The sequence below is a fragment of the Rhodnius prolixus genome, unplaced genomic scaffold, assembly GCF_049639745.1.
Source record: "Rhodnius prolixus isolate KJV_2025 unplaced genomic scaffold, Rpr scaffold_7, whole genome shotgun sequence".
NCBI lineage: Eukaryota > Metazoa > Arthropoda > Insecta > Hemiptera > Reduviidae > Rhodnius > Rhodnius prolixus.
In genome coordinates, this window is record NW_027411582.1 from 18336065 (window position 1) to 18359970 (window position 23906).

The 23906-nt window shown below is 35.9% G+C and overlaps 2 protein-coding genes across 2 annotated transcripts in view; both read right to left on the reverse strand.

The window, feature by feature from the left end:
• Positions 1-23906, reverse strand: part of LOC141447108 (opioid-binding protein/cell adhesion molecule-like) — a 771975-nt gene that overhangs the window by 164949 nt on the left and 583120 nt on the right. The gene's annotated exons all lie outside the window — the stretch shown is intronic.
• LOC141447106 (peroxisomal N(1)-acetyl-spermine/spermidine oxidase-like) lies at positions 324-11791 on the reverse strand. The gene is made up of 3 exons (XM_074114308.1): positions 11644-11791; positions 2039-2278; positions 324-1753 (listed from the first exon to the last, which is right to left on the reverse strand). Exons 1-3 carry the CDS (start codon positions 11682-11684, stop codon positions 376-378), a joined length of 1659 nt encoding a protein of 552 aa, XP_073970409.1. The 5' UTR covers positions 11685-11791; the 3' UTR covers positions 324-375.

Genomic DNA, 23906 nt, shown 5'->3' on the forward strand with positions numbered 1-23906 from the left:
AATGTTTTTTGGAACCTATTTTTTAAATTAATGTAATAAGAGAGGTTAAATGAGTTTCTAAAATTCAGTGGATCAATAATGCGAAATTCATGATTTTTATTTACTTTAAAGGAATCTCCTTCAATACTTTTCAAGATAGACTCTTTAAATATGGCTCTCAAATTTGGCGCCCAGGCCTGCCGCTCAGTTCGCGCCCTAGCATAAAAAAAAGGACCTTACTCCAACCAACATTGCTTGTTACTTGAGAGTGCTTGATCGTAGAATTTTCCTTCACTTTTTTGCAATATTGGGTCTATTATTTAATGATAATAGAAGGAAACAAGTTTTGCACTTGTGATCAGACTTTAATTACAAACAAAAAGAGAGAAAACACCATTAAACTGCGGCCTCAGCCTTCGTACAAACACTTTCTTCATGTTTTTCAACTGGTTTTCCTTGAAATTTTTTAGTGTAATTAATAATTTGTTCAGCTGCTTTGATACCACTCATACGAGCGCCATGCATGGTGCCATACGCGCCGAGAGCCGCTGCTTCGCCAGCAAAGAATAAAACCGGTGTTTCTGGGTCACATTCATCTGGTACCGTTCTTCCTAGATCACAAATATCTCCAACATTTGCGCCATATTTTATGTAAGTTTTAGCGCCTAGACTAAAAGGACATGAGCTCCATTTTGTTTTCATAACATTTGCTGGATATGGTAATGTAGGATTATTCAAAAGTTGTCTCAGAAAACGAGTAAAGTCTTCGGCTAATTTAATTTCAGACAATTCTTCTACACATTTAGCGGCAGCATCTGAAACGGTCACTGATAATATCTGCTGGCTGGTTGGCACTTCATCGATTAAGCCGATACCTTTCAGCCAGTATCCATCATCTTTTATCTCGTCAAACCTCCAACAAGGACGTAGGCTACCTTCATTCCAGACCCAAAACGGATGGTTATATTCAAAGTATACATGGTTAATGTGGCCATAACCTAGACGTTTTATGGCGTTTTCTTTTGATTTTGGCAATACTGGTAAGAACATGGAGTCCATATGTTTTTTTAGAACGCCTAATGGGAGCGTTATCACACAATAGTCGGCTTTATAGGAACGGCCATCGCAGCAAACTACCCTTACTCTAGGTTTCTTAATGGTTTTCTTTTCATCTTCATATTCGTCCTTAGCTGTCCAGATTATCTTAGTCACTGGCTTACAGTAAGTGATTGTGTCACATTCTGGCATAGCTCTTAATAACGAAGCAAGTACTCCGATCATACCAGAAGCTACTCTAACACGACCTCCGCTCAATTCCGCATAACTACCAAAATCTTTTGCTGAAACATCTATCAAAGCAGATCCAATTTTATTCCTTAATAATAATGCTTCGGACATCATAACACGAGAAGCAAAATCTCTGTATCTATGGGGAAATGCCTCCAATTCATGTTCCATTTGTTTACATATAAAAGTTCTTAATCTACCACAATCTTTATAATCTTTAGCAGCTATGTAGAGTTCAGTCGCACTTTGTATAATCCCAAAAAATGATTCTATAGCAGCTTGTGATATATAAGCTGGAATTAAACGACCATCGCTAGTCACGCAGAGAGAAGCGAAAGGATCTTCTTTCAGTGGTGGCTTTGATATCAATGATTCTTGGGAGGCAAGAGTGTAAACAGAATTGGACAGGCTTCCACCTTCAATAAATGGTGCTCCCAATTCTACTGGTACATTGCCAAACCAGGAGCTGTGAATTCGGCCTCCTGCCCTGAAAAATTCAAACTGAATAACATCTAACAATGGTAGTTGCCATAATAATTACTCTGAATTACTTAATCTGTAGGAACAGAATAAAAAATAAAATAAAACAATTTGCAAACTCATACGATATTCTCTTAAAACTTATAGAGGTTCAGATTATAGAGACAGGCAACACTGTCTTATCATTAACCAGTGAGCTGTAAGAACCTTATAGGATCAGATAACCTAATCAAATTAAAGCTAACTGTAAGTTAATAAATGTTCCAACATTTATTTATACTTGTAACTTTACCTATGTGTCGCTTCGATTACTTTAATCTTGACCAATCCACTTCCAGCCAATCGTTGAGCAGCTGAGAGTCCAGCAATACCAGCACCAATCACAATAATCTCCGGTTGATCCCAACAAGGATCAACCATGTTCTCATCTATTATGCACATGTCCAGTTTAGTATCTTTTCGACATTGTAGATATCGTTCCATTTCTTTTGTCACAAAGGAGTAACAGTCGCAGTCCGACGAATAGTAGCGCCTAATTTTAAATATAATTATGTAAGCTCATGCTATAGAACTGTGTAAAAGAATATTGTAGATATTTTGTAAAATAATCAAAAATACTTAAATTTATCGGCTAGTAATATTAGAAAATCACGAAAGAACATTTATGCTACTTTCAGCCAAAAAAGTAAGAAATCTGTGTTCACAGGTGCAAAGATGTAAACTAAAGCCCGAGTAAATGGCGGCCCTTAGGACAAAATTGCATAAAAACATTTTATAATAAAAATAAAACTCAAAACTAAAAAATGTATTCAATAAACTGACTCTTTCGTTTGACCTTTTTTATTTCTGGAATGTTTCTAATATTGAAACCCTTTAATATTATAAAGGTGTGACATCACACTGAATCTACTCTCTAGCTACGAATATATTTTTCTTTTTTGTAAGGAAAATGATTCAAGCACAAAAGCTGCACAATAAGCACAGTAAATCAAAGTTTACAAACTATGTGTTAATCACTGAAAGAGGAGACAAGTCTTAATACAGTTGCTAGCGATCTCTGTTTGTAAAATTTGTAACTAAGAATCGCTAGAAAAATAAACAAAAAGAAAGATGAACCAACATTCAACAAGTATTTTAATTATTTATTTCAAGAAAATTTAATTTCAAGTTATATTTTTCCGCTTGCAGAACTTGTTTTTATTAGGAAAACTTCGTTTTGTTTGTTATCATTATGGTGAATTTATAACCTTGAAATTTTCTTTGATGAATAAAATTTAATTAATAATTAACATCTTCTTTTTTTAAACAATGTTTAACTTTTTTAAAAAAATATTAAATGCAATAAATTTTTTACAACGCGCCTGTCAGAAAGTTTCAATAAAATGAACATAAATAAAATGATATGAGCTCACATAGATTTTTACAAAATGTTGTATAGAAATGTGCAATCCTAAACAAAGGCTTTATAAAAAATTTATTATTTCCCAGAAGTATCATTGGTAATAATCAATGGCTTTTTACATCCGAAGATAGAATAAAAATAAAATTAAAATAAATCCTAGCCTTCCCAAGGGAAAACAAAAAAATGCAATTTTGTTCAACAAATATTGCAATATTGATTGATTAATATATTCTCCTGTGTATATACGAGGGTCGTTTGAAAAGTGCGTGCAAAAATAAAAACTACTTAATTTTTTGGGGTAAAGCTTTTTTATTTTTCAACATAGTCTCCTTTTAGGCTTATACACTTCGTCCAACGCTGCTCTAGTTTGTTGATCCCTTCCGAATAATAGGATTTGTCCAAGTCTGAAAAATAGCCATTCGTTTCTGCAATCACCTCCTCGTTTGAATAAAATCTTTTTCGCGCCAGCCATTTCTTCATATTGGGGAACAAATAGTAGTCCGAGGGAGCCAAGCCTGGAGAATAGGGGGGATGTGAAACGAGTTGGAACCCTATTTCCATTAATTTTGCGACCACAACTGCTGAGGTGTGAGCTGGTGCGTTGTCGTGATGGAAAAGGACTTTTTTGTGGGCCAATCGTGGGCGTTTTTCTTGCAGCTCGGTTTTCAAACGGTCCAATAACGATGAATAATATGCACCTGTAATAGTATTACCCTTTTCCAGATAGTCGATGAGGATTATTCCTTGCGAATCCCAAAAGACAGTCGCCATAATCTTTCCGGCCGAAGGAACGGTCTTCGCCTTTTTTGGCGCAGATTCCCCCTTGGTAACCCATTGTTTAGATTGTTCTTTGGTCTCAGGAGTGTAGTGATGTAACCATGTTTCATCCACAGTGACGAAACGACGCTTAAAGTCCTGCGGATTCTTCTGGTACAGCTGCAAACCGTCCTTGCAACACTTCACACGATTTCGTTTTTGGTCAAGCGTGAGCAATCGCGGCACCCATCTTGCGGATAGCTTTGTCATGTCCAAATGTTGATGCAAAATATTATGTACCCGTTCATTCGAGATGCCCACAGCACTAGCAATCTCACGCACCTTCACTCTTCTGTCATCCATCACCATATCATGGATTTTATCAATGATTTCTGGAGTAGTAACCTCAACAGGGCGTCCAGAACGTTCAGCGTCACTTGTGCCCATATGGCCACTCCGAAAATTTTGAAACCACTTATAAACTGTTCTAATCGAAGGTGCAGAGTCACCATAATGTTTATCAAGCTTCTCTTTAGTCTCCTGAGGCGTTTTGCCTTTCAAAAAGTAGTGTTTAATCAACACACGAAATTCTTTTTCGTCCATTTTTTGAAAATCACTCGACTTCCTCGATTCAAACGAATGCCAAACACAATGAAATAGACCGATCTGGCTGAAACTTGGTGCGTGTTCTTCCAAGAGATGCTACTAACTAAACATAACCTCGATACGCGCCAGTAGTGCTATCTCTCTGACTTTGCACGGACTTTTCAAACGACCCTCGTAAAATATTATACAGATTTTTGAATACTTTAATCTGAGGGCAATTTAGGAGCAAAATGGGGGGGAAAAATAATAAAAGAAAATTATAATTAAATAACCCAGTGAATAAGCTGAACAAAAGAACATTTACTAATTCCAACCTTTCTTTAGTCATTGTGAATAGGAGAAAAAGTTTCCAATTAGGAATGAAAGAAAATGTCGAAACCCTTCATTATTACTGCTGCTGACGACTACGTTATTTCCCTTTTATTTCATTTAATAAGTATTTCTTTGTTTTCAATTTTATTTATCTCCAAAAAAAAAAAAAAAATGACGTGATTTGCCTCATTAATTCAAGATTAAGTGAGAATATTTGTTGTCAGGCAATTTCTTTTCTTTTATCTTCAATATTATTAATATTATTATATATATATATTTTTTTTGTAACAAACAATTGTATAAGAATGTTGGTTGTGGTTGGAAAAAGTAGTTTTGGTTGATAATTGATTGAAATCTAGGTCGATTTGTTCAGTTCTTGTGCCACAAATTTCAACTAAACGGAGAATGAATATTTAGGATCAAGGAGGTTAAATAATTTCAATATTTGGGTTTGATATTAGATAGGAATGACAATTTAGTTGGTAAGCATTAAGTTTCTGCTTGGCCAACATCATTAGTGGAGAAACATGGTAAAAGTTTTTAATAGAAAATTACAAAAAAAAAAAATAATAAATAAATAATTTGAAGCATTTAATAGAACCTCTTTTAAATGGCTTTCTTTCTAGATTGTTTACTTAATATTTAAGGTTTTAGAAGGGGATTTGGAATTCATTGAATTAGTACTAAAAAGGGGAGCCTTATCAAACAAAAGCTGTCCCAAAACTCTTTATAAATCAACTTCCTAAAAAAGTATTTCATAAACTGCTGATTCAACATAGAGGAAAAGGTGATAATTTGGGACACCCCTGTTTTTGTGAACCCAGTAGTGGCTATCTGTTAGTTTTTGGTGCCTTACTACTCTTTGGGGTAGGTTTTGTCTGCTGCAGAAGGCAGCGCGTCCAATCGAGTGGCAGCTTTGTCCAAGAGAGGACCGCGTTGATTTTGTCAGTGCTAAAAAATTTTTCTTAAGGTTGATTTTCCTCTGCTTTTGGTTAATACCGAGGAATGTTAGCCTTAGACATTAAAAATGTAGAAAGTAGAGAGTTTTAATTGCCAGTACTGTGAATTTCAAATATGAATGTATATTGGAAACAAAAATGAGGTTATATTGTACGCGGTGTAAGGTGGTATTATGGGACATCGTTGTCCCACATAACAACCTCGTTAATCGTCTGCCAAGCAAGTGTGAAAAGTGGCACTGAGGACGAAACTATGTTTTTTTTTAAAGGGTACTATAAAGGGTCTAAAAAGATATGCCTAGAACAAAATTAGGACCATCGCCGAAAGGCAAACGTACAAATTGGGATGAAAAGGACATGGTTAATGCTATTAAAACTGTAAGGGAGAAAGAACTTGGTATTCGAGAAGCTGCACTTCACTTCAGGGCCCCCAAAGTCAAAATTGCATCGCCTATTATCAAAACAAACAGATTCTGAAGACGATTCTGAAGTTTCAGTTTCATCAGGTGAATCGGATTTGTCCACTCCACTCCAAAATTCGACACCAGATAATGAAGATGCGGAGAAAAGTTCAAGAACTCAAAGCTCGGAGAAATGTGGATTGAGTGCATTGTTTGTTGCCGTTGGGCTCATATGGTATGCACTGCATGTGAAAAGGAGTTATTTGTTTGTGATCTTTTGTGTCCAGTCCACACACCTATCATGTCTTGACATTTCTCTAAGAAAACTGATTACACCCTAATTTTTTATCCTTAATGTACGATAATTGTGTAAAATATAGTTTTTGTGGCATATTTAAGGCTTATTTTTTACAATTCATGGAGAAACGAGAACATTAACTATAATTATTATGTGTGTCCCCATATTACGGACCACACTTTCTGAAAACCCAATATGGCACCACCACAGGCTTTTTCAGTGTAACTCCCAGACTCCTTGCTGTAATCCAATCAGGACTCCAAATTTACAAATACAAATAATGTATGTCTATGATTTTACTTCAGAGTAGATTTTAAATTCAGTAATGTTCAAAATATGCAAGGTAAAACAAGACTGACCCATATTACCACCTTCTCACCTACTAATCGACAGTTTAGGATTAACAAATATTTTTTGAAAGGAAAAACATGTAATCTTTAAACATAATATTAAGTTTGAAAGTTGAAGAATTTACATTTTTAGAATTTGAACTTAGAATGTGATCTTTAGGAATGTTGTCCTCAGATGTAAAAAAAATAAGTGAAAACTCAAATTCCACAATTAATGACGACACTAAAACTTACTGCAATTTTAAAAGGAAAATGAGAATAGAGTAAACAAGAATATGCACAGTAAAGTTTCTTTAAATCCCCTAATAAGGATTAGCAGAATGAGAATTGTCAAGTATAAGCTACAGATAATCACTATTATCAAATAATCACAGTTCTAAGAGGCTAAAAACAGTTAATAATAACCTCATCGAGCAATTACAATCCCCATTTACTGTTTTCAAATAATCCTATTTTGTAATCCGCTTTTGAAATTTCAGCCATTCTATTAATTTCAGTAAGGCAAATGAACCATTTACCAATTAATCAAGATATCTCTCAAGCACATTTACCCAATTATATATATTATTCAAATTGATGTTAGTTTCTTCCTAATCATTCAGCCAAATGTCAGGTATCTGCTACACAATGTTACCGGAATCTTCTCACCAAGTTCTGGTTTATATGGATGATACAAATTTTAATTAAAAAAAATAATTGCCAAGCAAGCAAATCTTCTCATTGGAAAGCAGCTACACAAAGAAACAGCAAACAAGATAATCACTCAACGAGTTAAAATAAAATGAGAAATACAGACTGTGTTCTTGAATATTATTTGGGTTTTATCCGAAAAAAATAACATCCCATTCACTGTGGCCATAGTACGTGAGTGATATTGTAATTTAAGAAAAGATATTTACAATAACCAGATCCAGACCAACCAAAAATATCTGGTGAATGAAGACTCACACGTGTCTTTCTTTTACTACTATTTTCAACGTTCAATTTATTACGAAATAAGAATATGTAATGTAATGTACGATTAGGTTCTGTGAGTGATACTACATTTCTCCATTAATAATTGTAATTCTTGAAAATATATTGAACAAATATTATGGGTGAATTTTTCTACACATAAATTCTTTCCCCAATTGTTGATATTATTTCTTAGTAATCTTAATTCTTAACATACCAAAACTGCAGATTCCTTAGAAATAATATCTTTCTAGTAATGTACGTATTTACCAACTTTCGATAATAATTGCTTGGTAATGGTGGCAAAATGCACACAATAATCACTAACTGCACCCACATGTAGTAAAAGAAAAGCATCAGTATGATTGTAAGACAAAAAAAGACGACAATTCCACCGCGCTACTTAGACACCACATTGAAAATAAACATAACTTTGACTTCCAGAATGTGACAGTACTCGATAGGGATAGAACCATCACAAACGTAATTCTCTAGAAATGTGCCACATATAGTGAAACAGAACAACACAGTGAACTTTAGAACAGACACGTCTAATTAGCCAATTGCTACAATTTTATCATTAAAAAATAAATAGATATCTAAACTATATATATACAGGGTGTTCAGCATAAGACTACGGTAACTTCGGGAGGCGATTCTGGGCATCATTTGCAACAAAAAATTCCATATAAACTACGGCTCGATTCGGCTCCGTTTTATAGATATTTTTAATTTTATGTTTTTTCAAGGTGTTACTACTTTTTAGCAAAAAGTTGTCTATATTTCTCGAACTATTAAAGCTACAACTATTTTAATAAGCTCTTTAGAAAGAAGGTTAAATTTCCTTTTAAATAAACTAATTTGTATTCCAAAATAATAATACTAAGTATTTTACTTTGTGGCCCAAACATAAGAAATAGCAAGTTTCTAATTTTTTCCAAAAACTTTGACTTCATTTTTCTCAAAAACATTTTATATGTAAAAAACGTGCACTATTCAGGAAAAACATCTACATACGATCACCTTTCGAACGGTATACAATAATTGGGGTTATGTTAAAAATTGATGCAGAAATCTGTGATTAATTTCAAAAAAGTGGGCCTCAAAACAGCGTCGGCATTATGGAAGGAATTCACCTACCATAAGAATATAACTGATCAGAATCATCAAATCCATTACTAAGCCAAGAACTTACATATTACCCGCTCTGATCCCCAAATTAAATAATAGTGGATGGAATACTTCACCGGACCGCCAGTACACCTCCACGATCGTCTTTAGCGTTTGAACACCCTATCAGGAAAACATCTCGAATACTCCCGCCTAGCTTTTCCACTATTCCCATCTACGAAACCGTAGATGTTAACATATCGCGATATTCAATATTCGAAAACGTTGGCATAATAATAGCTAAATGACAACTAAATATCTAATGAAAATGTAGACTTTAAACTATCTCTTCTTCTTGTTGTACTTATTTGTTTTTATAAACCGTATTAGGATAAAACATGTCAGTTTTTAACTTCGTTAAACGAAAATCCTTTCTTTCGAAATTGGTACCTAACATTCATTTTACATCATATTCATTTTTCTTCTTTTTATTTTATTTTATTATTTGTAATGTAAATTTCATATTTTTGAAAATAGTTCTTAAATAAATAAATTATTAAATTACACGTTTGCAAAAAATCGTACTGGATTTGATGATTCTGATCAGCTACATTCTTATGGTAGGTGAATTCCTTTCATAATGCCGACGCTGTTTTGAGGCCTACTTTTTTGAAATTAATCACAGATTTCTGCATCAATTTTTAACATAACCCCAATTATTGTATACCGTTCGAAAGGTGATCGTATGTAGATGTTTTTCCTGAATAGTGCACGGTTTTTTCATATAAAATGTTTTTGAGAAAAATGAAGTCAAAGTTTTCGGAAAAAATTAGAAACTTGCTATTTCTTATGTTTGGGCTACAAAGTAAACTACTTAATAGAATTATTTTGGAATACAAATTAGCTTATTTAAAAGGAAATTTAACCTTCTTTCTAATGAGCTTATTGAAATAGCTGTAGCTTTAATAGTTTGAGAAATATAGACAACTTTTTGCTAAAAAGTAGTAACACCTTGAAAAAACATAAAATTAAAAATATCTATAAAACGGAGCCGAATCGAGCCATAGTTTATATGGAATTTTTTGTTGCAAATGATGCCCAGAATCGCCTCCCGAAGTTACCGTAGTCTTATGCTGAACACCCTGTATATACACATCCCGTGGCTTCAGTCGATGATCAGAAACGTCGAATTACTCTAGCCTGCCTAGATCTTGACTTTGCCACGATAAGTGCTGCTACAAGCAAAGCGTGGGAGTCCAGAGTTTTGGCTTGCCTATCCGTTGATTGTGTCCAGTTTGAATAGATTCTTTAAAAAAAATAACGTAATTTTGACAGTAAACTGAAATTTGTTTTTCATATTTTAAATACTCATAACTTTTGAAAAACCCAACCGATTTCAAAAAACTTTTTTTTGTTGTTTTTAGGAGATCAAATGCTACAAAAATATGCAACAAAAAATATAACGTTCCATTTGAAAAACAAAAGTTGGATGCTGTATCTCGAGATACAGGGGTTTCAAAAAATGGGTCAATCACTGAAAATAAACTAGACCAAAAATGATTAAATACATGTTTTTTATTTTTTCGTAATTTCCCGCCGTTAAAAAAAAAAGTGGGTGGAGCATATAACTTTGGTCACCCTGTATACCTGCTTCTCCATCTCTGTCTCTAAGTTTTAATAATTATAAAAAAATTTATTGTATTTTACAGTTTATGTTTATATTACTGATTTTTACTGTTTTTTCTATGTTACTGTCTCTATAAATTGTTTTGTATTTGTAATATCCAGGCCCTGAAGAGGACAATATATTTGTCGAAACGTTGGCAAAGAGACGAGTTGTTTTATTTGACCGATCCCTCGCAAATCTTCCATCCTAAGTTTAACAATTTACCGTCACGAAACCAATATATTCGTAAAAGAAAAGTTTTTACTCCAATAAAAATGATATAAAATAATATGCAGTACATTTCTTTTTCAGAATCAAGGCTGGTTTGGGACTGCCTGGGTGCCCTGAAGGAAATTAGTGACCAGAATAAGGTCTTTCTAGTTTGGTTACCTGGTCATTCAGGACACAAGGGGAACGAAGTGGCAGATTTATTGGCCCGGGAAGGCTCTGCGGGACACTTTGCTTTGGGGTTTCGAAATGTGTTAAGTCTGCGGCCATCAATGTATGCGTGCAGAGTAGGGCTCAGGAGTGGTGGTGGTGGAGAATGGGGAGCCGAGGCTGACCGCAGAATTAATCCGTCAAGGCCGTGGGGCTATAAGGATAATTGTATGCCTATTAACGGGCCACTGCAGGCTCAGAAAACACATGCATCGTATGGGCCTGGCAGAAAGATAGCCTTCGTAGGTTCTGTCAGGAAGAGGAGGAAACGGTACTGCACGTGTTGTGTCAGTGTGAGGGGCTCGTATGGCTAAGGATGTTACTTCTCGGGGAGGAAAAACCAAGGCCTGAGAGCTTTACCCAGGAGACACTCTCCAGAATTAAGAGTCTGATTAAACGGACGGGTCTGGAGGATGAGCTCTAAAGCCGGGGAGCCACAATAGATCCATAGGGGTCGCGGTGGCGCAGGCCTTGAGGCCACCCTAATTTAATCTAATCTAATCTTTTCAGAATCAATCAGTCTTAAAAACAATTTCAGTAAATCCAAACCGTTTAAATATTTTGTGCGCAAATATAAAACTATTATTTGAATGACCAAAATAATATTATTGTTAAGATAACATATTTATAAATTTGGGCAAAAACCTGATAGCACAGAGAGCTCTGTTTGTTCCATTTCTTAGCATTTTCTTTAAACATTAAATACACTCAGCATTGAAAATTTCTCAATAGTTCACAAAAAATATAAAATAAACTGTAGAAATGTTCTACATTGTAATGAGGTTAGATCACATGTGATACATGTGACTATTATTCAGTTTATTTATTAAAAATAGTTTATTTAAATTTTATTTGAGAATAGTGAACAGAATATTTTTTACAAATCGCGTCAAATTTTCATCAGAGTTTACCCCCCAAATATATTATATTATTATTTGATGACCCTGAAATCTAAAAAAAAAAAAAAATCTGGTGTCACACCCTCTCGACTTCAAGATTCTAACTTACAAATTTTCTTCACATACCAACAATATACTGTTCTTCTCCTAAAGAGTATCCGAGAAAGCAAAGACCAACATTACAGACAAAGCTTGCACTTCAGTGCGGGAAATAAACCCACCTTCCACCATCACGCCTTTATATTTGACTCTTAGAAGCCTCTTTACAGACTTCCAAGTACTGCAGGAGGAAGTCAAATTTATGGGTAAGCCTTTCATTGATGGTTGGACGTTAAGCTTACTTTACTTTTAAGTCTCATTAGTTAACCCTAAAACAAAAAAGCAAAATAAAGAAGAAAATTTCCAAATACTTTGTGCATAAATTTAGAACTTATTGATAAACTAGAATGCCTAAAAAATAAATAACTGGAATAATAAATATTTTCACCCAAATCCTACGGTTATAAACATTCTATTTAGTTGTAGTAAACATTCTCTACACCAGGGGACTTCAACCTTTCTACACTTTTAAGAACCTTTCGAGCCCATGGTCTTTCTTGAAGGAACCTCCATGTTTAAGTAGCAGATAAAATAGATTTATCAAAGCTTTTTTCCTACACAAATTCCCCAAATTATTCTTGTACCTTTATTTAATCTTAATTCAAAACATCTTATTAAGACAACTGTGTAGTGAGGTAGCGAATCAGGTATTATTTTATTTATTTTCTAGAATACATTTTATGAATAATTAACTATTAAATTTTATAATAATTAATGCGTCTTGATTGGTGTATTTGAAGCACGTGACTTTTACTGAATTTCAACATTTTATTTAATCCATAAAATATTTATTTATATTTACTCTTTACAATCCACTGCCTTTTTACGAGGGTCGTTTGAAAAGTCTGTGCAAAGTCAGAGAGATAGCACTACTGGCGCGTATCGAGGTTATGTTTAGTTAGTAGCATCTCTTGGAAGAACACACACCAAGTTTCAGCCAGATCGGTCTATTTCTTTGTGTTTGGCATTCGTTTGAATCGAGGAAGTCGAGTGATTTTCAAAAAATGGACGAAAAAGAATTTTGTGTGTTGATTAAACACTTCTTTATGAAAGGCAAAACGCCTCAGGAGACTAAAGAGAAGCTTGATAAACATTATGGTGACTCTGCACCTTCGATTAGAACAGTTTATAAGTAGTTTCAAAATTTTCGGAGTGGCCATATGGGCACAAGTGACGCTGAACGTTCTGGACGCCCTGTTGAGGTTACTACTCCAGAAATCATTGATAAAATCCATGATATGGTGATGGATGACAGAAGAGTGAAAGTGCGTGAAATTGCTAGTGCTCGAATGAACGGGTACATAATATTTTGCATCAGCATTTGGACATGACAAAGCTATCCGCAAGATGGGTGCTGCGATTGCTCACGCTTGACCAAAAACGAAATCGTGTGAAGTGTTGCAAGGACGGTTTGCAGCTGTTCCAGAAGAATCCGCAGGACTTTAAGCGTCGTTTCGTCACTGTGGATGAAACATGGATACATCACTGCACTCCTGAGACCAAAGAACAATCTAAACAATGGGTTACCAAGGGGGAATCTGCGCCAAAAAAGGCGAAGACCGTTCCTTCGGCCGGAAAGATTATGGCGACTGTCTTTTGGGATTCGCAAGGAATAATCCTCATCGACTATTTGGAAAAGGGTAAAACTATTACAGGTGCATATTATTCATCGTTATTGGACCGTTTGAAAACAGAACTGCAAGAAAAACGCCCACGATTGGCCCACAAAAAAGTCCTTTTCCATCACGACAACGCACCAGCTCACACCTCAGCAGTTGTGGTCGCAAAATTAATGGAAATAGGGTTCCAACTCGTTTCATATCCCCCCTATTCTCCAGACTTGGCTCCCTCGGACTACTATTTGTTCCCCAATATGAAGAAATGGCTGGCGGGAAAAAGATTTTATTCAAACGAGGAGGTGATTGCAGAAACGAATGGCCATTTTTCAGACTTGGACAAATCCTATTATTCGGAAGGGATCAACAAACTAGAGCAGCGTTGGACGAAGTGTATAAGCCTAAAAGGAGACTATGTTGAAAAATAAAAAAGGTTTACCCCCAAAAATTAAGTAGTTTTTATTTTTGCACGGACTTTTCAAACGACCCTCGTATATCCAATTTATATTAATATTGTAATTTTTACTTAAATATTATATTAATTTAATATTTTAATAATACAGTCCACTACCCCTGGTTCCTACATGAAAAATTCCTTGTATAGATGATATCCATTTTACGTGCATTTTGGCTGAGCAAATAGTGATCACTTGCGGAACCCCTGTCAACGTTCTAGGGAACCCAGGTTTAAGACCCCAGCTTTACAGGAATAGAGTTACTATTTGGAGAAACAAGTTCACATTATGGTTACTATTTCTAAACCTGGATAATGACTGATCTAAAGAGGTAAATGACTGATCTAAAGAGGTAATGACTGTAGGACCTTTTTGTTTCTCTCGTTTCTTTCTTATTTACACTTGTTACAGTAAATAGGTAAGAAAGCATAATATTAATTAGAATACAAAATCAAATTTAAATATTAATTTGAATGCGAAGTGTTTATCAAAAACAGTTTTCTTTTAATTTAGTACAGATTAAAGAACAATTTTGTACTTTTCTTCTACTTGTTTTAAATACTCTTTGTATTTAAAATATTTAATATCCTTGAAATGAAGTTTTCAAGGTATAGCGAATAAATTAAACCTTTAACCTTGACCATTTTACAAAAGTTTGAAATGTTTTTGAAGGTTAGTTACATTAAAATTTTACAAAATGAAATTATAACTTAAACAATTACTAACTTGAATTCTGTAGTTAATAAAGAAATTTTGTTATTATTATAATACTTTAAACAATCCTCTTTTCTGGCCTGAATTTCTGATTTTACTTTTGTGGATGTAGCTGACATTCAGCCGACATATCGTTCATGTATCCTTTATCCTCAAGCCTAATACCAATTTTATTAATTAATCTCCTTTGCGCTTGCAGGTATATAATTGGTTTTTATCATTTCATAATCTTCTACAGTTCATCTTTGTTACATTCTCTTCCTTTTTCCAATTATGATTTCATTTAATTGCGAAATGTAATGTTTAGTGTATAGAAATCTACAATTACCATTTACATAATAAATTATAGGTTTTTGATTTAGTTAAAATGGTTTTATAATAATTAATAAAAGTAAGTATAGAAACGCATCAACTGAAGAGAACAAGATGAATAGATGTACTTTAGTTAAATGAGTGTTGAATACACTGGAACTGTAATTTCTAAACTAAACAGAACAACACTAAACTGTATTCTATACTGTTTTTGTTCTAACTAATGTGTACAAGTAGGGAATGTTGTAAACACTTTTGTATGAACCAAAGGCAATTCACGTGATTTAATTAACGTATTAATTAAATTAATTGGGTTTATTGGATCAGTTATTTTTTGGGGGGCGTGTCTCACTAAATGCTCGCGCTACTGAACCATCGTGGAAGCAAAGTTATCAGAAATTAATTGAAAATGGCAAACCTGACTGAATAGATATGGACAAAGGATCGCTCATTAGGCAATATGGGTCCGCGCTTAGGGCGCTTTTGAAGATTTAGGAAGTAGCGCCCTCTAGAATGAAGATACGTATGAGCCAGCCCTCTACAACAAATGTCAAACTTTTCATTTATATTTATTTCTGTTACAGTTATTTAAATTAATTCATGTTTGAACCTTTTAATGTTATTATATACGAGGTGTGGCTATTAAATAACGAGACTTATGCTGCTACAGAAAAACTATGCATGCGCTAAATCTAAACGACCGCCAGCTGTGCAGCGAAAAAGCCTTCTCTTTCGATTGCAGCGTCTCACGTGTTTGTAGAGAAATCTGTCTGACCGGAACCGTCGTTTGTGTAAGAGGTGTTAGTTTCGTTTTGCCGAAAACATGATACTACACATGTAGTAGAGCAACGAATTGTCGTGAAATTTCACATCAAAACTTGATAAAACCGCTATAGAAACTTATCTTTTATTAAAAGAAGTTTATGGTGATGAATGTTAATCACGTGCTCGAGTTTTTGATTGGTTCAAGCGTTTCCAAGATGGCCGAGAAGACGTCGGAGATGATAACCGCCCGGTCCATGTCCGAAACGAATGAAAATATCGATTATAATTAATTAACATTACTACGGAGAGGTGCTTGGCTCAACTCCGTGAAAGAGTAAGGAAAAAACGTCCCGATTTGTGGAAGAACAAGTCCTCAGGGTTCTCCATCAAGATAACGCGCCGGCTCACACTGCATTGTCTGTCAAGCCTGACCTGGCCCCATGTGACTTTTATCTGTTCCCCCAAAGTCAAATCTGCATTAAAAGGGACACGAACTTCAGTCCATATGAAGCTGTGAAAGAGAAAACGGCACGCGTCATGCAGGAGCTCACAGTAAAAGACTTCCAGCACTGTTTCGAACAATGGTAAATTCGCATGGAGCGTTGTAGGGATAGGGGAGGGGTGTATATTGAAGGTGATAATAACTAAATATGTATAAATTTAAAATAAAATGTTTTATAGCAATAGTCTCGTTATTTAATAGCCACACCACGTAATTTCTTGACGATATGAAAGCAGAATAGATCGTGGTTTAATTTTTTGTTGATCAATAATAATTAACTCTAAATGCTTGTCAAGAAATGAAAAAATAAGTGTGGATGTGTTCTGTGAAATTTGGTTTTTAATTAAAAAAAAAAGATTTTTTTTTTAGATTCACTTTTTTGCGCTTCCAATGCTGTGGTCATTAGCGCCATTGTTAATTGATTTTTAATTGAATTATCGTGTAAGTTCTATGGGCTACAAAAAAATGTTAAGGAAGCCTAAATTAGGGAATATAATTTTTAGTAACAAATCAAAGAAAACTTACAAGATAAAGCGAATGTGGCGATAATTGCCAAAGTTAAGTGCGGATATTCCAACCTTGAAAACTTGAAAATGAAATGAACTAAAAGGAAAAGGGAAATATATATATATTTATACAGGAAAAGGGACGGATCAAAAGAGATTAACAGGAATTGAAATTAAAAAGGTGGCAAGTGAAAGACAGAATGAGTGAAGGAGTATAATAAGAAAGAGAAGTGGTTTGAAGAAAGAGGTTAGTGAAAATAAAAGAGATTCTTAGACATAGAGTGATCAGCTGGGACAACTATGGCGCGAGGTTTTTCAGATGGGGGCGGCTACTAAAAAAAAAAGGAGGAACTAGGAGGTTTTAGGGAACGAACGGAAATGAGAAAAGTAATAAGAAAGTGGAAGTGAAAAGAGTGGATTGGAGGCGGTGCCTGGTGAGATTGGAGTTAAGTTTGGGGGCAGCGTAGAGTTTTGGGACGAGAAAATTGTGACCGGACGGATGGAGGCGGGTGTCTGCGGCGGGGAATTTAATTAAGCGGTAGTTCATATTGACTTAAGTGTTCCAGCAGTGTGGATGATGATGTTGATGATACGGGCTAGCGCCACTCTTGGGATAGGATGAGGAGTTTTCTAACTATTTCTGGTATCCCGGGTGTTAACAGAACTTTTGGTAACATGCTCCTACTATTGAGTAGAAATGGGTCTGGTTATGAAGTTACATCATTCTAAAGAGTAATATAATGAATTTTATTATTAATTTTAATTCTTATAAAAATAAAACTATGAACAGGTGGCAAAAATTTAAATTCAAGTCTGTCTATCAATCAACTTTGGGGGGAATTACTATCCCTTTGTCCATGGAGGCCAAGTATCTTGGGGTTATCTTCGATAAAAGGCTCACATGGTATTCACACCTAAATATATGATTTCCCACAAGGCAAAGGTTTCTTGAGGATGATGTAAAAGGCTGTGCGGGAAAAGTTGGGGATTAAGCCCTAGGATGACGCTCTGGATCTATATAAGTGTAATAAGACCCATGGTGTCTCATGGGGAGGTGGCCTGGTGGGCGAAAGCCTTGCAGGTGGGTGGAGTCCTGGGTGGCGCTCAGTGGTATTCAAAGGCTGGCTTGCCTAAGTGTCACTGGGGCCATGAGAACTTCCCCTACTGCGGCCTTGGAGGTTTTGTTCAATTTGCTCCCATTGCACATTATATATTCAGGGCGTTGCAAGGGCCGTTGTCGTTAGGCTTATGGAAGGACAAGCTCCTATTACCGTCTGTCAAGGAGGAGCATATCAAGAGTTATAAGAGGAGCTGGAGGCCGATCCTATTCTGGGCCTGCCTTCGGATTCTGTGACTCCCAAATATAACTTCGACAAGCCTTTCAAAGTCTGTATTGGAGACCGGGAGGCTTGGAGACTTGAACCCCCTGATGTGGGAGATTCGATGTGGTACACAGATGGCTCCAAGATGGAGGAGGGTGTGGGAGCGGTAGTGTACGGGGTGAAGCCGAAATGTGGGTTTTCGGTTAGCTTAGGGAAACTAGCTACAGTTTTTCAGGCTGAGCTAGCTGCAATTAGGTTCTGTGCTGCCGAGATTGTTGGTCGAGGAACTATTAATTCTAAGGTCGTAATTTTCTCGGATAGTCAGGCTGCACTACGGGCAATTAGTTCCTAACAGGTCAACTCAAGGCTGGTATGGGACTGTCTGGGTGCCCTGAAGAAAATTAGTGACCAAAATAAGGTCTTTCTGGTTTGGGTACCTGGTCATACAGGAAATAAGGGAAACGAAGCGGCAGATTTACTGGCCCGGGGAGGCTCTGTGGGACAATTCGTTGGCCCGGAATCCTATTTTGGGGTTCTGAAGTGTGTGAAATCTGCGGCCATTAACTTATGGTAGGTCTCAGGAGTGGTGGCGAGCCACCACTGGGCAGGGACAGGTGAAGAAGTTCATTAGAGGCTATTCGCCGAGGCGGACTGCAGAATTAATCCGTCAAGGCTGTGGGGCTATAAGGATATTTGTAGGCCTTCTAACTGGCTACTGTAGGCTCAGAAAGCACATGCTTCGCATAGGCCTGGCAGATGATAGCCTTTGCAGGTTCTGTCAGAAAGAGGAGGAAGCGGGCACTGCACGTGTTGTGTCAGTGTGAGGGGCTTGTCTGGGCTAAGGATGTTACTTCTCGGGGAGGAAAAACCAAGGCCTGTGAGCTTTACCCAAGAGTCGCTCTCCAAAATTAAGAGTCTGATTAAAAGGACAGGTCTGGAGGGTGAGCTTTAGAGTGAGGGGTGCCACAATAGATCCAAAGGGGTCGTAATTGCGTAGGCCTTGAGGCCGCCCTAGTCTAATCTATCTGGCTATCAACAATTAATTTAAATTAAAGAAAGTAAAATCGACCAAAAGGAAGTGGCACAACTGGTTTGCTGATTTCGATTGATTTTCAAATCCAAACATTCATCGAAACGTTACCTTCCCATAACCACGAGGACAGATATTCGACTTTTTCCCCTCAATACAAGGTGCTCATTTAAAGACGGCTCAAATGTATTTCTTGGTTAAACCGTTGATCTGAGCAAAAAAATGGTAGAGGAAAAATTTGTTGCCCATCACCTCTAGTTACAGAATATGTGACTTGATTTTAGATATCTGATCGCGTACGCGGCAGACGCGCGACCAAAAGTGAGGGTTCGCAGTTGACCCCCCTTTTCATACAAACAGTTTTAAAGAGTATAAAAAGTTATGAAAGAAACCGGAAACCCCAATTCGATATCTTTAAAATTAAAGGTGCTAGGCCATTTCAAAATCTGGTATTTATTAATCATATTTCAATTTTTTAACTTGTTATCAAAGAGAAAGAAGAGCACGCGATAGGTCATTTTTATGTATTTTTTCATCCACTTTCTAATAAAAATATTGCCAAGGCAGTAAAGCTAATCTTTTTCTTAATATCGGGAAATAAATCGTTTTCCGAGTGATTTTTCTAAGAAAAATCAAATGTAAAGAGCTTTAGATGTTCTCAAGCATACACAAAATGGCTATAAAATAATTTTACATCTGTTACAAACAAGAAGGTTTGATAATTATTTGGTAATTTTGGGAGAGTTGCGTTTAATTACCAAAAAAAAATTGGAAACCTCCTGCCAAATATTTATGTGATCAGCATCTTTCATGTAAAGGATCAAACTTATTCCTTGATTTATCAAATAATGCCCTTTACTCAACTTGTGAAACATGTACTGTGCCTTCAAAGGTGCCTCCTCTGGCTTGTTAGCCAGGTTATCCAGGAGGTTGCTCGTTACCTCTAGTTTCAGCATATGTGACTTGATTTTAGATTCCTGCCCGCATACGCGGCTGACACGCGACCAAAAGTGAGGGTTCGCAGTTGACCCCCATTTTCATATACACAGTTATAAAGAGTACAAAAAGTTATGAAAGAAACCGGAAACCGCAATTCGATATCTTTAAAATTAAAGGTGCTAGGCCATTTCAAAATCTGGTATTTATTAATCATATTTCAATTTTTTAACTTGTTATCAAAGAGAAAGAAGAGCACGTGATAGGTCATTTTTATGTATTCTTTCATTCCCTTTCTACTAAAAATATTGCCAAGGCAGTAAAGCTAGTATTTTTCTTAATATCGGGAAATAAGTAGTTTTCCGAGTGATTTTCTAAGCAATAATCAAATGTTAAGAGCTTTAGATGTTCACAAGCACACACAAAATGGCTAAAAAATAATTTTACATCTATTACAAACAAGAAGGTTTAATACTTTTTTGGTAATTTTAATTAATTAGTTTAATTACCAAAAAAATTGGAAATCTCCTCAAACTTATTCCTTAATTTATCAAATAATGCACTTTACGCAACTAGTGCAGCATGTACTGTGTCTTTAAAGGTGCTTCCTCTGGCTCGCAAGCATATCTGCATTCTCAAATGCCTCTCTGTATGTGATCTGATGGAATGGCTCTGCAGACCTCAAGATATTCTTCCTCTAATCTGATCTCGTGTCAGGGACTCCTGATTTGACACCGCTAGGTTTTTTTTTTTTTTTTTGAAGCTTATAGAGTAGCGGAATGCGAATAGCGTTTTATTTTTGTTTCATTTCTTAAGTATTAATGTCACGGACAAACGCCTAACCTCGAATCCTCATACTAGATTTAAGCGGAAAGAACTAAACAGATTCTAATTTCTCGATAAACGATCAAGACATTCATTAAACAATAAGCAACTTAGCTACTCGATGATTCTTGACAAACCTGTCTGGACATGCTGAATGAAACTTTGGAGCTCAGCCACTGCTTCCAATATCTACAGAATCCAATCTTTTCAATCAAAAACCCTCCGTCAAATCTACTAATGCTCCTTTTCTGAAGCTGCAATATCCTGCTACGTCAAGTTCCACGCTTCAATTTCCTCACATTTTAACCTTCTAGTTTCCACCAACTTCCTGCATTACCAGGAAATCCTCCAAGGCGTTTGAAGCGCCCAAGGCTATGTGAACTTACTAACGAAGTAGGTGCCAGTTCGTAGTAGTGATAACGATCTTCTTTGGGAGAGTTTCACCAATGGGTGAATTCTCCCCCTCAAGCTACACATATATTTAAACTATGTATGATGCTGAATCAGCTTCACTTGTTGCAGAAATGTACTACAGTTGTGAAAATAAATAAGGTTTTTTAAAAAAAGAATTAATTAAATCGATTAAAAATATAAGAATCTTTTGATTTAAAAAATAAAAATACATACAATTCAAAAATAGTTCAGTAAATAATTATATCTAACCGCAATAAAAATAATGTCTACAAGGACAAGTGAATAAATAATTTGGTACTTGTCATTTTCTATTAAGGGACCCTAGGGCTGACCTACTTCATTCAGGACAAAGCCATATCAAACTGTTTGAATAGCAGTAGAATTCATATTTCTAAATGAACTTCAATATGGCCGTTGATATTAAAAACGACTCCATCAGCCCAGATTCTATTAAAAGTGGAGTACAATTTATACAGTCGAACAGCTGAACTGATTGGAAAATTTTCCCTTTAGAGTGAAATTATCTAAAAAGGTTATTAATTGAATAAATTTATTTAGGTAGATGTTTGTTTTGAAATATTTATTATTTATTAAACAGTGAATAAAGTTCGTTTTCCTTTGAGTTTGTATTTGTCAATTTATCAAGAGTGGCTAAAAAATAATCAAGATTTAAATGTTCACTTTTTATTTATTTAATTTAATTTTTTTCTTAACAAGAATTTGAAAACGAAATTTTCAAATTTTATTTTATAATATACAAAAATGTTTACGAATAGTTACAGAGTAGAGTCTGCGCAATTTATTTTTGAAGATGATAATTGTAATTTAAATACGAGGGTCGTTTGAAAAGTCCGTGCAAAGTCAGAGAGATAGCACTACTGGCGCGTATCGAGGTTATGTTTAGTTAGTAGCATCTCTTGGAAGAACACACACCAAGTTTCAGCCAGATCGGTCTATTTCTTTGTGTTTGGCATTCGTTTGAATCGAGGAAGTCGAGTGATTTTCAAAAAATGGACGAAAAAGAATTTCGTGTGTTGATTAAACACTACTTTATGAAAGGCAAAACGCCTCAGGAGACTAAAGAGAAGCTTGATAAACATTATGGTGACTCTGCACCTTCGATTAGAACAGTTTATAAGTGGTTTCAAAATTTTCGGAGTGGCCATATGAGCACAAGTGACGCTGAACGTTCTGGACGCCCTGTTGAGGGTACTACTCCAGAAATCATTGATAAAATCCATGATATGGTGATGGATGACAGAAGAGTGAAGGTGCATGAGATAGCTAGTGCTGTGGGCATCTCGAATGAACGGGTACATAATATTTTGCATCAACATTTGGACATGACAAAGCTATCCGCAAGATGGGTGCCGCGATTGCTCACGCTTGACCAAAAACGAAATCGTGTGAAGTGTTGCAAGGACGGTTTGCAGCTGTTCCAGAAGAATCCGCAGGACTTTAAGCGTCGTTTCGTCACTGTGGATGAAACATGGATACATCACTACACTCCTGAGACCAAAGAACAATCTAAACAATGGGTTACCAAGGGGGAATCTGTGCCAAAAAAGGCGAAGACCGTTCCTTCGGCCGGTAAGATTATGGCGACTGTCTTTTGGGATTTGCAAGGAATAATCCTCATCGACTATCTGGAAAAGGGTAAAACTATGACAGGTGCATATTATTCATCGTTATTGGACCGTTTGAAAACCGAGCTGCAAGAAAAACGCCCACGATTGGCCCACAAAAAAGTCCTTTTCCATCACGACAACGCACCAGCTCACACCTCAGCACTTGTGGTCGCAAAATTAATGGAAATAGGGTTCCAACTCGTTTCACATCCCCCCTCCAGACTTGGCTCCCTCGGACTACTATTTGTTCCCCAATATGAAGAAATGGCTGGCGGGAAACAGATTTTATTCAAACGAGGAGGTGATTGCAGAAACGAATGGCTATTTTTCAGACTTGGACAAATCCTATTATTCGGAAGGGATCAACAAACTAGAGCAGCGTTAGACGAAGTGTACGAGGTGTGTTCAAAAAGTAACGGGAATTTTTAAATTTCGCGGGTTTGGAGAGTCTGATTGTAAAATTTTTTTTTTTATTATGTTGGTACACATGCCCCTGAAGTACGATAAAATTTTCAGTAATATTCATTGTTTACTTGCAATTGTGGCAGCCGTTAAGGTTAGACGTGTTTTTCGAGCTTGGCGATTTTTGTTTGTTAAAAAAAATGGATCAAAGAATTTGTATTAAATTTTGCGTAAAAAATGAAATAAAGTGTGTGAAATGTTAATAAAGGCATATGGTGAGTCTGCTATGAGTAAAACAAGGATTTACGAGTGGTATAAGCGTTTCCAAGATGGCCGCGAAAACGTTGAAGATGACGAACGACCTGGACGTCCAAGCACATCAACAACCGATGAAAACGTGAAAAAAGTGAAAGAAATGGTTATGAACGATCGCCGAATCACAATCAGAGAAGTCGCTGATGATGTTGCCATATCAATTGGCTC

Bases quoted from the DNA above. Each gene is read 5' to 3' on its own strand.
- LOC141447106 (XM_074114308.1), bottom strand. From the start codon at position 11,684: ATGCTAAGAAATGGAACAAACAGAGCTCTCTGTGCTATCAG. The intron at 2,279-11,643 runs GTTTTTGCCCAA...ATTTAAAATTAG, and splicing joins AGAGCTCTCTGTGCTATCAG to GCGCTACTATTCGTCGGACT. The intron at 1,754-2,038 runs GTAAAGTTACAA...TGAATTTTTCAG, and splicing joins GTAATCGAAGCGACACATAG to GGCAGGAGGCCGAATTCACA.